Genomic DNA, 14,793 nt, shown 5'->3' with positions numbered 1-14,793 from the left:
ACATGCTCAGCAGTAATAGATGCTGCGTTCAGGTATATGTATACGTATGCTCTAATAGCGTAACAGTGTGTGAAAACAACTTTTGCAAGTGTTGGTCGTTGGTATACCTGGTTTTAAATTAACGATGGCAGAAATTCAAGTTGCATCTCCGTTACGCGTATCGACGTATACAATTTGAATATAGACTACATATTGTACACAGTGCAGGTTGAATTCATTTGTAAAGTTGATCGTGTCGCTCGAATTTCTCCGCCGACAAAACTACATTTACATTAATAGATTACCAATTGCTTCAAGTATCTTTTTCTCTTGAACAATGAATGCCAGAATTACGTCGATGCGATGCATCGATTTTAAATGTACGAGCAATGGGACTTGAGTTAAGACTATATATTCATGAAACGACTCCAAAACCGTTTGTGAAGACAATTAAAGAAACATCGGGCTGTATTGAGATTCCGTTTTCGAATAAACGGGGAACAGCGATGGGTATTTAAGGAGGATCAAACAGAGCATGCATTTCTGGATTAATAAACCGGCGGGCAGGTACTACGGTTTCACTGGCCGCCGATACCCCGCCACACCTATGCCAAAGACACGCTTCAGTAAGATTATTTGAAACTTCAAATGTTTTTTTATTTCATTTAATCTGTTGACTTTTTTAAAATCAACTAGTAATCATTTTCTAGATCAATGCAGGTACAATGCAGATTTGAGACAAATGGTGACTCCGCTGCATCGGTTCCAAAGTCTGAACACTACGGGAAACTTGGCTGGTCCTAGCAATGTAAATACCTGCAGAGCAACGCAAACAATGTTAAGACCTATTAATAATGAAAGTCAGAACAGTTTTCCTGTTGGTTCCACACGACGTGCACAACCAGACAACATCCCTAAGTAATTAAAGACAAAGGTCTACTAAGAGGATTCTGAGGAACATGTTCTTCCTATATACAGGGTGACTCACTTATACATGTCTATCAGGAGAAAGTACTTATAAATGATTCGCCCTTGATTGTAACTTTTGTGTAGCAGGATATGCATATTTACAATGTCATAGTAAAACCAATAATTGTAATGCCGTGGTCCATTTTATTTCTGTTTTAGTAACGTAACAACAGCTGGGAATAATCAGTTAATATTGTCCAATACTTCATCGAATGGTACGAATAGAAGTCTATTGGATTTCTCTGAATTCAATGATGCAGAACTAGCAAGTTACAAATTGAGATGCGGCGTATGTACAATATTTATAGTTATGATAGGATTTCTTGCTGCTGGGAAGTTTTATTTTAGAGATGAGGTAAGTCGGAGAAAAAGGCAGATAATCTTCAATATGAGTTTCGGATCAATAATACTAGTATACTTATTAAACAGGGACAAGATGTAGAACTATTTATATTTTGGGGCTCGTTGTCATTAATACTATTAGCGTGTTTGCATTTTACTTTATGCCGGCGAAATCAGCGCAACAGGCATCAGGAGCATCATATTCAAGAAGAACATATTACAGAGGAGCACATTGCTTCTGTAACAGCTCCAAATACGCCGCCTAACGAAACTGTCAGACCGATTTCGGTTGTGAGACAAAATCCACCGCCACCTTATCATATTGCGATTTTAATTCCACCGCCTAATTCATCAGAGGAAGCTCCGCCTCCTTCTTACGACAAAGTCATGCGATAAATTAATATTAACGAGTCTATACGCTAAATGATATTATATATGACTATTTTCTCATGTATTTAATTTTTTAAATATGAAACGTTTCTCCTGCATACCATATTATTTGGAGTACATTATTGAAGACAAATATTTCACTATGGATGTTTTGATTTACATAAAGAAGGAAAGGAAAGATTAAGAAGGAGATATAAATAAATGCATCAAGAAATTTCCTAGGATAGGCAAACTTTACGTCTGTGATACAAACAGTGATGTGATGTAACGTGACATCAACATCATCTTTTATAGTATCTATGACTCGCGCGAATCATAGACGACATTATTATGGGCATTATAAAATGTCCGAGCCAAATTATAATTAACCGGAAAACATTCATAATTTTTGTATGTTTAACTCTTTACTTGTTATTTATTTAATTAAAACATAAACATAGGAAGAACTTAAAATATTTACAAGAAGCAATGTGTTCCTTTATATTCTCTTAAATATAAGAACACCTGCACAAGAGGAAATAAACTATGTAATTGTAAATTATACTAAATTAATTAATATTATTGTTCATAAGAAAAGAAAACAAATATTATTTGGCAAAATAAGGTAAGATTTATATCGACAAATGCTATGATTGTCTTTGATCTATAAACTGCTCACCTTTCCTATAAATCGTGAAACATTCTATACTGCAATGTAGATGAAATAATTTTATGATAGAACAGTGAATAAAAATACAAGCTAAGCGTTATTTGTGTTTTATACTATTTAATTATACATGTACATGTATGAGAGTAACTGTGTAGATACATACCGCGCGTACAAGCGCCCATACGTATTCGCGAGTCTCTGAAATCATTTAACTACCCCGTGAAACGCAACTATTGTTCTATTGTATTAAATTTCTCGTTGCTAATGTTAAAAGTGTAACCACACACATAAACTGTTGGCTTAGATAGTGACTTCGCTTTATGTAGTTGAAACAAATCTATATGATATATGTCACCATATTAAATACTTTAATACATCTAATTAACAATGAACTTCAAGCTATATTTTCGCATATTAAAATATAACTTGAAATGAAAAAAGTAGAGTAGTGTTTTTGATTTGTCACTATTTCAATTAGATTTACCAAACTTATTATAAATTTCTAAGTTACGGCTACTCTTCTATAATTTTATCGCGCAATAATCAAGTCGTGCTTAGATATTACTTCATTAAGAGATTTCTTTGCTTAAAAAAAGGTTACGCAACTTTTTTGGCGTGCATAAAAAATACAGTAATTGCACCAATATGTAAATAAACATTGCGTTTAGAAATAGACAACGTGAAACAGTTTCGCATTGTGTTTTATTAATTATCTGTATAAATAAAAATATAAGTTTTAATGCAATAGCCTACTGCAAATGCGATATTTATACATACATGTTAAATGCGACCATTTTATTTAAAAGAAAAAGATATAAAATTTAAATATTTTCAAGCTCTACATACCATATGTATAAGCGCGAAAACATATATCATACATGCATCCATACATACATACGTACATACACGTTATAAAAAAATCTAAATAAAACCGAAAAATTATATTATATCTTTTAGCTTTACTTTGAAACGTGGTATAAGATTAAAAGTTTTTAAGATTATTGGTGCATTTACAATATATAAATATACTTCTTTTCCCCATTTTGTACTAAACAAAAATGTGAATCTTTGATCGAAGTTTAATAGATCGGTAATACATTTATTTTCTACTGCGTCGCAAATAAAAGTCTTGAGTGACGATTATTTCGGTAATTATAGACAGCACAGTGATACCAGTATCACTGGAAGATAGAAATTATTATTAAAATTCCGCAATGTTCATTAATTTGAACTCGTCTTTCATTTAGTTACTACTACACAGATATACAAAACTAGTATTTTACAAGATTATGCGTTCTTAATAAACGTGATCAGAATGTTATACTTTACGAAAACTAATGTTAAGACAGTGCTTACAAAAATACCGAAAACGGCGAAAACATCGACAAGCTAGTTTTAGTAAATTAAAGTAAATTAAATGTCGTTTTCGAATTCCATTGAATGATCAGTCAATTATATATCTGCGAAGGCACTTGTATAGTTAGAAACATCTATGCCTTGATAAGTGACAGTTCGAAACGACAAGACTACTATGTTAGAATATGTTTCTTAAAAAATGGCATTCGTAAAATCGGTTCTGTAACTCTGTGTAATAGAATCGTGAGAAAGGCTACGCTTGTAGAAATGCCTGCTGATATCATCAACGGAAGTAGGAAACTTTGTTATCGTTCGGTGCAACTTATGAAAATCATGAATTCGTAAGATTTAGTTTTTCGTATTATAAGTACGATACATTGTGACAGAGTAGCATACAAATTTCGTGCTAAAGCTATTCATGATTCCCTCATTCTATAATAGTATACACTGGATTTTAGACTGTCTGAATCTCAAACAACTTTACGTCAGTATCATACCAGATCGGTGGTTCAACGTTCCTTAGATATATAACGCCCCACATGTATGTTCTGAACCATGCAGTTGTACCTGCGTTCGGTTGATATCGTCTAATAAGTATAGGGTGTGGTACCGGTAACAGACCAACCAAAGTACCGTGCTGCAAGAACTTCAAAATTTCGCTTTCATCTGTTAGACCCCTAAAATAAAATAATAATTCAAATATAATCATACATATATACGATCAAGATAACATCTATTTTAGGATATTTTGTCGAATACGTTATTCGCTTACTTATCGATGCATATTTTCTCAACTTGAGGTACAAGAACTTGAAGTAGTCGCATAATAGTTTGTAGTGGAAGTTTACTTTTCCATTGGTAGACCCAATTGCTCGAAGGAACCCACTGGTTTACATTGTTGGGCACACTTGTATGCTCCGCCACCCTGATACCTCCTTTCTGTGGAATCAACAAAATTATTTCTCCTATTTGATATTTTTACATGTTTGTAATCTGTTTACCGGTATAACTGAAGTTTTCATAGGGGTTGTTAAATCTTCCGAACTATCTGTATTATTTTGATGATTGAGTTTTCCCACGTCAACGTTTACTGAGGGACTTAATGGATGGGCAGATTCTTTTTCGGTCATTTTCTCAATGCCTGTAGTAAGAAAGCAATTTTATAACAAGACAGATTAAACGGCGTAACATAATAACAGAAATTTACCTGGGGTTTCTAACAGAGATGCTTTTAAGGTTCCAGGTTCTGCCGGTTGAGCAGGATGAGATCCCTCCATCGCAGCCTCATTAACATTCTCGCTAGACGTACTTGCCGGAACATGTCGACGTTGTCTTTTACTAAGAGATTTTGCGATTGTATTACGGTCACTTGGTAAATTCGCCAATGCATGGAACACTTGTCTTTTACGTATTATCGTGTACACCAAATTACTATTGCCATCAAACTGATACTAATAACATACGAAGTTCTTGTTACATTTATTCCAGCTGGCTACCTCCTTAATGAGAGAAATCATATGGAATTACCTGAATAATATTATTAAAAATTTCAAGAAGGAAAAATACTAAATGATGATTCGTGGGCGCCGAGAATAAGAACCATGGTGTACTAAAAGCTTCAAGTAAATGCAATAATTTTGTACTAGCTACCATCGACAGTGTTTTAAGATATGGAGAAACATTGACTAGAATTGTTAGTAGACAATCGAACAACGGCTGCAATCTTTGGTGACCAGTAGTGATTATTTTGTAAAATACGGTAACTAGTAAATCGGCATGTGTACCTGTAAACGTTGCATTTGTAACTCAAACTTGTCGTTCAATTTGAAATAACCAAAAGTATATTAGAATACCTGTAAAAACTGGAATATCCATTGGTACTGTGGCTGTATATGGTTTATTCAGTCTAACGCCGAAGTTCCGTTCGCCACTCAACAAAAGCAGAATAAATACACCGATGTGCATTAATCCAACTCGGGCTACAAAATTCATTGTAATGTTGAAAAGTTACATGTAACTTATACGAACCATTTATTTTTAGAATTTTTTAGTAACATGAATACTTACATTGATCTGCACGCGAGTCATTCAGATGATACAATATGGGTACCAATACTTCCAAGACGTCCGAGCTTTTCAGTACATAATATAGAAACTTTTTATTATAATCGCACATCTTCCAAAAAAATACCAACAACTCTTGATGAAAGTGTACTTTTTTAGTTGAGTTCGGTAAATACGTTTGCATTAGCGGGTTATTCAATAATCTTGTAATACCTTTTAATACAAACTGAAAATCTGCAAAAGTGACAATTTTTAAGTACAATCTTATCTACATATCTAGCATAATGTGTATAGGAGTATCAATCAACGATTGTATTGTATAGTAAACGCAAAGAAAAATTTCACCTTCATCTCTGTGGATACGACTTAAATAATTAATAAATAAATTATCTCCTAGAGTTCCTTCTTCTAGTGGGGCACCGCCGCTCGTATCGTGATCTAACGTTACTATAAGAATTTGCAATGAAACGTCAACTAGCGGTTCTAAAGAGTCAGTAAATAATAAGTGATTGTACGGTACTCCGAGTCCAACAGGATCATAGGCACATACTGTATTCAGTAGTGACGTGAGCATGGGTAAAGCGTGTCTAGAACGAATACAACGATATTTCAAGTAGTCTGTTAAACAAATTGAATCACCCAAGCAGCTTTTAATAAAAACTGTTGTAATTCACCTATTCTCAGCGCTGGTTAAATGCTGAATCCACTTATTGGGGGTAATGGAAAGATCCATGGGAGGATTATACATGGTTTCACTGAAACATGTGAGCAACAATTTCAGTAATTCAGTTCTATTGGAATCCAAGATTGGATATCTCGGAGGCGAGTGAGCAAACCCTACACCAGCTTCCCAAATATATTCACAACTATCTATAGATTGTAACTCCTCTGCCTTATCCTGCAACAAAGATATTTTTAGATTTTCTGGTTTCCTAAACAGAAGAGAAGATAAATATGTTGACTACTTCCTTGCAGATTTCAATGAGTTTAAATATGTTGTCAAAGTCAACATTCTGAACATTTCTGCAGAACTTCGGTACTTTTTTCGAAAAGGTTGTTTCTGTTTTATATGTTTCAAATGAAAACAAAGCGACCATAATATCTATAGAGAAACCTTGTTTTGAACAATGACTTGAAAAATGACAAAGGGAAATGTTAACCAGAATGATGACCTTGACAACATAGTTGATGCTCATTGAAGTTGACAAGAATGTTGCACTTCAACAGGTTTATAGAAGAAAGTACTTACAGGTCCAGACTTTCTATTTGCAGCTACCGTAAAGTCAGGACAAAATAACAAATCCTGCAACATAAATGGTAAAACAAAGAACATACTAGGTATAGAAAATAATGACTTTGTTGTATGTTGTAGAAATGAATAAATGATCTTACGCAAAGCGCATTAAGCAAGGAATGTGCCAAAGGAACACTTTCTTCTTCTTCTTTACCTGGTAGACTAGACCAGAAAAATCCTTTCCAATCAGTATCTTCGAAAATGTAAGGTAACAACCTTGTCAATAAACGACAACAATTTAAAACAGTTTGCTGTTCTCTCTGTGTTCTACAGCTGTTATCAACTGCCTTCACCAATTTTTCCACTGCCTTGTAACATAATGTAGCTAAATTACACGGTACTTCTTCTCTTAGCACACGAATTTCTGGAGCAGGAATCAAAGTAAATATATCTTGGACATTAGTCACATTTTCAGACCAAAATTGATCCCAAAATGTATCATCTGCAGCGTCGATCACCTACAATTAAGTACGAAAGTATATACTGTTTTTTTTAACCTAATCATACTTGTCCAAATGCGTTTCAAACAAGATGAGATATACACAATTTGTGATCATTTGCAAAAAACAATTAAAAATGATAATTTACGCTTTATAATTTAATTTCAACTTAGGTATATCGAAATGTCAAACGTATCATATGCTGTTGGATTACAATAATAAACAACAATTTATACCTGCGTTTTCGATGTCAACTGGACAACCGCTTTGCGAAAATTCAACTTTGTGTCAGCATTTCCCATGGTGATCAAGTATTTGTCAACTAGTAGTTAATTGTCCCAGCTATTGCATTAGAAAAATGACCTGTCTCTTACTAAACAAGAACGATCACAGTCACCGCCATGTTTACACGCTGATTAGCGGAACAGTGTTACCAATAAGGATTTCTCTTTATAGTTAATGTTACCCTCTGTCGTTAAATAAGTAGACGATATTTTCCTAACACACGTGAACACATACGTGCAGAAATAAACTAATTTTTCAATTTTTACGATCAAAAAATGTTAGTGAGTCCAGAAATTGGAATTGTAAATTTATTATGTACAATAAAAGAAATCATTTCTTAACAATAACAGATCTTACAAGGTAAAATACATGAATACGTGAAAGTACATAATATCTTTCATTTTCTATATTTCCCCTGAATCCATACTCTGTACATTTTAAGTTGTTTGCCCCTATTAACTTGCAATCTCTTGTCTACCAGGTTTTGTTCTTCTGTGAAGCAACAACTTGTGAACAAAGTTCTTACCTCTTCTGTAAATGAAACGAGCCATTTAGAATTAAATGATTTTCACGACATTAATAGAAATAGTTAAATATAGTACCTTGAGTAAAAAAGTATACTCTGGTTCCATCGCCTCTAGCGTAAAAATTTTCTGCAAGGCAGCTACCCTTTTTAAATCGCAACTGCGCTAAATCGTACCGCCCATAATCTCTAAATAACACCAGCCCACCTGGTTTTAGGTATTTGTGTACTCTTTGTATGACATGCTTCATTCTGTACAAGAAGCATAATTGGAAATAAAATGTCCCTTTCTTACCATGATATACAGAATTCCGGACAAGTGTATGCAGACACCGTTCAAAATGCAATAACTTTTTAAATTTGGACTAAATGACTTGAATTCTTTTTAGATAGTAAGTAACGAATAACAAAAACATAAAAAAATTCTATTCATTTAGACCAGTTCAAAAAAAAGTTATTGTATTTTAAAATTATATCTAACTAAAGAAGGTCATACTTGTCTGGATGTATTGCAGAAAGGACAAATATTAAAATTACAATGTCCAAACTTTCTGGATCAAAAGGCATTGTCCATTCCTCCTGTGTTACATCTAATACAAATGCTTTACATCTGGATGTATCGTATGAGGGACTTTGCTTGAGTATATCTATCGCTTTTGTAGAAAAATCACAACAGTATACAAATAAGTTAGGATCTATATTGTACAAAAGTATTGGAAACACAGAGTTTCCTACTCCACAACCAATTTCCAAAATTTTGTTCGCGCTACTATTGGGAAGATTAAGACTTGTTCTATTGCTTTTAGTGTTATTTTCATCCTGGTTCTTCACTGTGTATCTTAAAGGTTGTTTAATATCTAGGTTTACCACAGTTGGAGCTAATTCTGGAAACTCGGTAAACAACCAGTGTCTGTCTTTGAAAAATCTGAAATATATATGAAAGGATTGAAAATAATCGACTGTGATAATAAATAATAAAATCGATTGTGAATATTATTTATCTACATACTTATTGGCATGAATTCCATAAAATTTGTTCCAATATTTATCAGCTTCTTCTTCATATTCGCTTATTTTTTCATCCGAAAGAGTCACAATTGAGTTTTCATTGACCTTCTGTTGTGCCAAATTTTCTTGTTCCTCATCCCACATCACATTGTCCCTTTAAAATGAGATTGTAAACAAATAATTTTCGATGCTTATAAATAGAAAAGCATAAATAAAGAAACATTTTTAATCATTCTTTGAACATAATTAAATAAATGTATATTCCCGACTTTTTAGATAGATAGATAGATACATATAATAAATATAAATTTTCAATATAATCTATAAGAAAAAATGACTTATAGGTTAAAATTTGTGAAAGTAAAATTTATCAAATCGGTAAGAAATTCATACATATCAGATCACTACCATGCATTGTGTTGAAATACATTGTCATTGTCAGAGATAGTCCTGTTGCCAAATTGGGGTCTTTTTTCGTTTGAGTGATCTAGCTCTATTCGAGATGAGCTCTCTTCCATGTTAAATCTTTGTGCGCGTTCAATTACACATTGTACCCACGCGACTTCATACATACATCTTACCTGACACGATACGATGTATGTATGAAGACGCGTGCACGTGCAAGAATGGAGATTCAAACTCGATTGATCGATAAATCGAAAAAAAAAGGTTGACCAATAGTAAAAAACGAAACATTTTTCCCTAAAAATCTGCCTACATAATCCACGATAAAAAAATTGACTACTCGACGAGAAGTACCTTAACACAAATGTTGCTTACGAATTTTATAACTTATACACGTGCATACAACCTATGTACTATCAAGTACTGTACGCCCACGAGAAGATGTCGCGCTACAAGCAGAGAAATTCGTAGGGATTTATCCCCCACCACACTGATATCCCATCTATCTACTACATATACACGGGCTACATTATACCTAAGAGCAAGGTCTCCCCAAATCCTGCTGTCAACATCTGTGCCATCTTCTCGTGGACAGGAATTACATACGTACCGAACGAGCCGGGAGCTAATAACGTCCTTCGACGCAACTTTTTTTGGTCTCTCACGGACCATCGTCCTAGGACCTAGGATCTAGGACTTGGAAGACATCGATCTTCTCACATTTTTATACGCCCAGTATATGTATGCATGTAGGTGTAGGCGCGTAGTTTACCGAAGGGTTGGGTGTGACGCAGAGGGTACAGATTGAGGGTGGTATATTGCATTATTGGATGATTGATACCACAAGAACGAGTAGCGTGTCTCTTCTTCCCCTCTCTTTTTTTTCATGAATCAATACGATCCACAGATTCGCACGATTCGATCATGAGAACATAAAATACGTTTGACTTGGTGAATAATGTAATCTTTCGATGAATTTAAAATTTTTGAATACAATGAAGGAAGGAAGTAAAAAAGAAAAAGAAGGATGAGAATGGAATTTGACACGATATAATTATTACATCTGAAAAGATGCAAAGTAGTCTAAAAAGATGATAAAGTGGTCTGAAAGATGCCAGATATGAACGGCAACATGTTGCTAAGGGTTACAAGCTTCTTCTTCCACCGCTGTATGTTACCCCATGCTTCGTCGTGGGTGGCTACCGTGATGTCCTAATCCTGCTAAGTCCCTAGGGGTAAGATCGATACATCCATGCTTCTTTCCCTGATATTTTCATGGGAGTTAGTACTTGTTGATTTCGGCCCGATTTCCATTAATTAAAAAAATATTTTCGAAAAAATTTGAATATTCATCTTTCAGGTCCAAAAAGTACATGTGCAACATGAAATTTCTTCGGCGAACTAGAATTGTTCCAACGTCGAACTCGGAGAGTAGACAAATGCAGACATATTTACACATAAATAAATAAGAAAAGTAGAATCCCGAAAATCGAACCGTACTGGAATTGTCTGCTGCGGTCATTATTGCGATAATGAATTAATTATTCGGGTCCAAACCAAAGGCATGCAATGAACCAGGCGTCAGAAGGTCAAAAACTAGGATAAGATTGACCGGTACGATACTCGATTCGTATTGGTTCCTTTCGAATTGCGCAGTAAGATTCAATGCGATTGCCAAAATAGAAGAAACGTGAGCTAGACTGAAAGGAGAGCGGCGGAAGAAAGGGGGAAGAAAAAAAGGGAGGAGTACCCCGGCTCCTCCCTTTAGTTTCTTCGCAAGATCTAATTTCAGATGTTTCAGACTGTTACAGGATTTAGGGAATCTTCGATGTTTCAACTATTAACCGCCTTTTTCTCCTTTTTCATCTGCATGAAAATGATGCTGCATTTCACAAGAAAAAAAAACAAATAACGTCAACGCTAGACAAAAACGTCTTGGCTGTCTCACGCGTTGACTTTCGTTATGGAACAGGTCACTCGTAGAATTTTTTACTCGATATCGATGTAATTCGTAGTTTTTTAAGGAGTCACAAATACAATGTTTACAGGGAGCAGCGCTTGCTTCGGCAAGATCACAGTGAAGGATACAGAAATTACGAGGAGTCTGCAAGAAATAGAGAAGTGGAAAAAGAAAATTATAGGAAAGAATAAAAGTGCTGAAGGGAAATACAGGAGATGGATAGAAGGATAGATGGATAAATAGGGAGAGGAAAAGAGAGAAAGAGAGAGAGAGAGAGAGATCGCGATGAAGCGTGGAAAAGGAAGAAACATGGGAGAGGGTGAGAGAGGGAGAGGAAGGAGAGAGTGGAGAACTCTGCGCGCCGCGCCGCAGCGCTACGGGGTGGTTGCCCTCGTCTGCGCTTTGTGGGAAATGCCCGCTCAATAACGCGTAGGTCCTCGTCTGCCCCTTCTCACCCTCGGAAGCATCGCGGCAAGGGCCACTGCCCCAAAAGGTATGGCCATCCGTCCAACAACCCTTATCCCTGTTCTCCCTCCTACCCAGAAGACACTCCTCTCATCCTCGTTCTCGTCCTCATCCTTCGGCTCGTTCCGGCTCGTTTCGTCCCGTCCGCGTCCGAGAGAATCGAACTTTATCCTTATGCCTCGTTCTCGTTTCCATTCCCGTTTTCTCCTACCGTACGCAGACAGAGTCGATAGACCACAGCCTGCTTCTGCATCTATTAATCTTGTGATTGCAAAATTTCTTTGTCGGCAATCCGACAGGCTTCTCCTTCTCTCTCCAGCGACAACGAATTAACTCTGGCTACATACACTTTTGCGGAAACAAAGGCATAAAAGATATAGAGACAAAGTTATTAAAGTCGTTGAAGCTGTTGCGACGGCCGAACCTCTATTTATTTCATCTTTGGGTTTTAGCTTTTGGGGAAAGTGGTCGATATCTGCACAGTATTCCGAGGTACCTCACCCTCGTTCTAGGTGTAGTGGAACCCCCAAAGATCGTTCGGGCAATGACCCCGAGATAATATATTCTACCGGTGTAGGGTGGTACAGGTTTATTCCCCTTGAATTTGTCCGCGGAACTGTATCTTTCAACGAATTGCATCCAAGTTACAGTCGCAGTCGCAGTCGCAGTCGCAGCTGCAGCCGCAGTCGCTGTCGCAGTTGCAGTCGCAGTCGCGGTTACAATCACGGTTGCCGAGCGACAACAGAAAGGCAATAATTTGCATAAAAAAGTTATGCAAGTAGCACAGGGAAAAGTGCGAACAAATAATTGTTTCGATGAAAGTAGAATGAAATGCGACCAAAGAACGGAAACAGCGGTAGAAATGACATGCATGAATGATGAATGAAATTAACGAGGAATTAAGGTTAAACCAAAGAAAATATTTGGGAGACTTTGATCGAGATTTCTATACGGTTCAATCCTCGGTCGATCCGTTCGACCTACTCTCGTAACGTCCAGTATCCGGAGACTGCAAAACGGTTGATCGCTGTTAGATTTGATTGAAAATAAATATCGTTTGGTTTGATTCTACGCAAAAGGTAGAAGAAGGTAAAAACACAACGAAAGGAGACGCTTTACGTTAGCGTTAGGGGATATGAGCATGAGCGGTAAGTGGTAAGCAGCAAACGGCAAGCGGCAAGCGACGAGCGGCAAGCGACAAGCGGCAAGCGAAGAGTCAAGGGATTGAACGATCGATATCGTTCATTAGACATTGGCTCGGCGATAGCGGGATTTGGTCGCGGCAACAGGGAAAAAGCAGAGTTGCAAGAGTACGGTTCGGGTCCAGACGCGGCAACTTTGATTCAGATTTGAACAGCACGCGTGCAAATAGACGTGTAGATGCAGATACCGGCCGTTTGTATCTATTTATAACGTCGACGGATCGCGGGGCAGTTGACCGCGTGGCCTTGACTTCCTGTTGACCCGTGTGTCCCTAGAGAATTTTGGTGTAGCGCGATGAGTTCCTCGTCGCGACACGCGACATGCGAGAATTTTCTACAGCTTAAGCTTCCCGGTTTGCTAACCGAATCGAGTATCATCGTTAAGACAACCGGTAAAAAATATTGGTTTTTCTCACGAATTCTGCCAATTTTTGTATTTGAATATTTTTTAATCAACGTCTCAATGGTTAAATGTGTTCAGGTGTGTAGAGATATAAGTTTCAGCATGCGTTGAATAGAACAGTAATGATCGGACGATTTCCTGAGGCCCGAGACGCGTTTTATACAAAGCAAACCAAAGCGAACCGTAGCGGTCCATAGCGCAACGGAATGACACGACGCGTCGCTATGCAATTGCCCGTTACTGAAAATCAACCACATCGATTCTCTTCCAATAACTTTGGAAATACTACTAATAACTGAAAAACGCACAGGATGTGCATACAAAAATAAAAAGTCCATCCTTCTTTGCTGTTTTTACTAACGCAAATAAGTCACGGTATAGTATACCCAGTGCGGCGAGGCTACTTTGACCGGTTAATCTGTATTGTTTCGCAAATTGTTTGCAACGATCGCTTATAGAAAATTGTCCGAGTGTCACTTAAGAAATGTACTTCCATCATTGTTCTAGTTGATCTCTGTAATTGATGAGAAAAAGCGATTAGAAAGGAGAGTACGAAGGAGAAGAAGAGGAGGCAGAGAAGGAGAAGGGGATAATCCGAAGGAGGTTGTGGAGGATGTCGAGAAACCAAGACTAACGGCCTTGACCTTGTCCGTGACTTTGTGGCAAAAGAGAGAGAGAGCGAGAGGAAGTAAGAAGGAAAGACGCAAGAAATGACATCGGTCAAAACAAAGTGGCCTGGTTTCTTGATTGTGTCTCGTCGATGTCTGCTGCGCGGTCTGGCGACTGGCGACAGCAAAACCTGGGAAACGCTCAGTCGATGTTAACGACTGACAATGAGTCGATCGCGTACCCTTGACGAAACCGAATGGCGACCCCGACCCACGGAGCCATGGAACGATTTCCTTCGTTCATCATCGACGGTACACGCGTCATTTTAACGGAAGCATGCGTCACGTTAACGTTGCTGTGAAAACAATGATTGCAAATACGTCCGCCCTTATATCTTGGGACCTCGGGAAAAAGCTCCGCCCTCTCTCTCTCTCCCTCTCTCTTTCTGTC

The 14,793-nt window shown here is 37.0% G+C and overlaps 3 protein-coding genes and 1 long non-coding RNA gene across 5 annotated transcripts; 2 read left to right on the top strand and 2 right to left on the bottom strand.

Moving 5' to 3' along the window:
• Positions 1 to 111: 111 nt before the first annotated feature.
• LOC144474212 (uncharacterized) lies at positions 112 to 2,429 on the top strand. Of its 2 annotated transcripts, none has more exons than XM_078188871.1 (4): positions 112 to 605; positions 700 to 897; positions 1,108 to 1,303; positions 1,378 to 2,429. In XM_078188871.1, the coding sequence occupies exons 2-4, from the start codon at positions 722 to 724 to the stop codon at positions 1,684 to 1,686; spliced, it is 681 nt and encodes a 226-aa protein (XP_078044997.1). In that variant the 5' UTR covers positions 112 to 605; positions 700 to 721; the 3' UTR covers positions 1,687 to 2,429. The 2 variants fall into 2 exon arrangements, with proteins under 2 accessions (XP_078044997.1, XP_078044996.1); XM_078188870.1 differs by having other exon boundaries at positions 113 to 605; positions 690 to 897.
• Positions 2,430 to 2,440: 11 nt separating this feature from the next.
• Positions 2,441 to 7,886, bottom strand: LOC144474211 (protein HID1). Its single transcript, XM_078188869.1, has 12 exons — positions 7,720 to 7,886; positions 7,142 to 7,501; positions 6,999 to 7,052; positions 6,424 to 6,647; positions 6,095 to 6,336; positions 5,753 to 5,983; positions 5,539 to 5,664; positions 5,213 to 5,469; positions 4,893 to 5,136; positions 4,687 to 4,826; positions 4,458 to 4,624; positions 2,441 to 4,362 (listed from the first exon to the last, which is right to left on the bottom strand). Exons 1-12 carry the CDS (start codon positions 7,783 to 7,785, stop codon positions 4,140 to 4,142), a joined length of 2,334 nt encoding a protein of 777 aa, XP_078044995.1. The 5' UTR covers positions 7,786 to 7,886; the 3' UTR covers positions 2,441 to 4,139.
• A 182-nt stretch (positions 7,887 to 8,068) lies between these two features.
• On the bottom strand, positions 8,069 to 10,066 carry Mettl2 (methyltransferase-like protein). The gene is made up of 5 exons (XM_078188788.1): positions 9,708 to 10,066; positions 9,301 to 9,453; positions 8,788 to 9,216; positions 8,371 to 8,543; positions 8,069 to 8,299 (listed from the first exon to the last, which is right to left on the bottom strand). Exons 1-5 carry the CDS (start codon positions 9,869 to 9,871, stop codon positions 8,166 to 8,168), a joined length of 1,053 nt encoding a protein of 350 aa, XP_078044914.1. The 5' UTR covers positions 9,872 to 10,066; the 3' UTR covers positions 8,069 to 8,165.
• A 198-nt stretch (positions 10,067 to 10,264) lies between these two features.
• Positions 10,265 to 13,006, top strand: LOC144474170 (uncharacterized). Its single transcript, XR_013494705.1, has 3 exons — positions 10,265 to 10,453; positions 10,612 to 10,939; positions 11,065 to 13,006. It is a non-coding gene; the product is annotated as an uncharacterized LOC144474170 (long non-coding RNA).
• The last annotated feature ends 1,787 nt before the right edge of the window (positions 13,007 to 14,793 follow it).

The sequence above is a fragment of the Augochlora pura genome, chromosome 8, assembly GCF_028453695.1.
Source record: "Augochlora pura isolate Apur16 chromosome 8, APUR_v2.2.1, whole genome shotgun sequence".
NCBI classification, from domain to species: Eukaryota; Metazoa; Arthropoda; class Insecta; order Hymenoptera; family Halictidae; genus Augochlora; species Augochlora pura.
The sequence above is the reverse complement of the archived record's forward strand: the minus strand, read 5'-3'. Positions and strand labels throughout refer to the sequence as shown.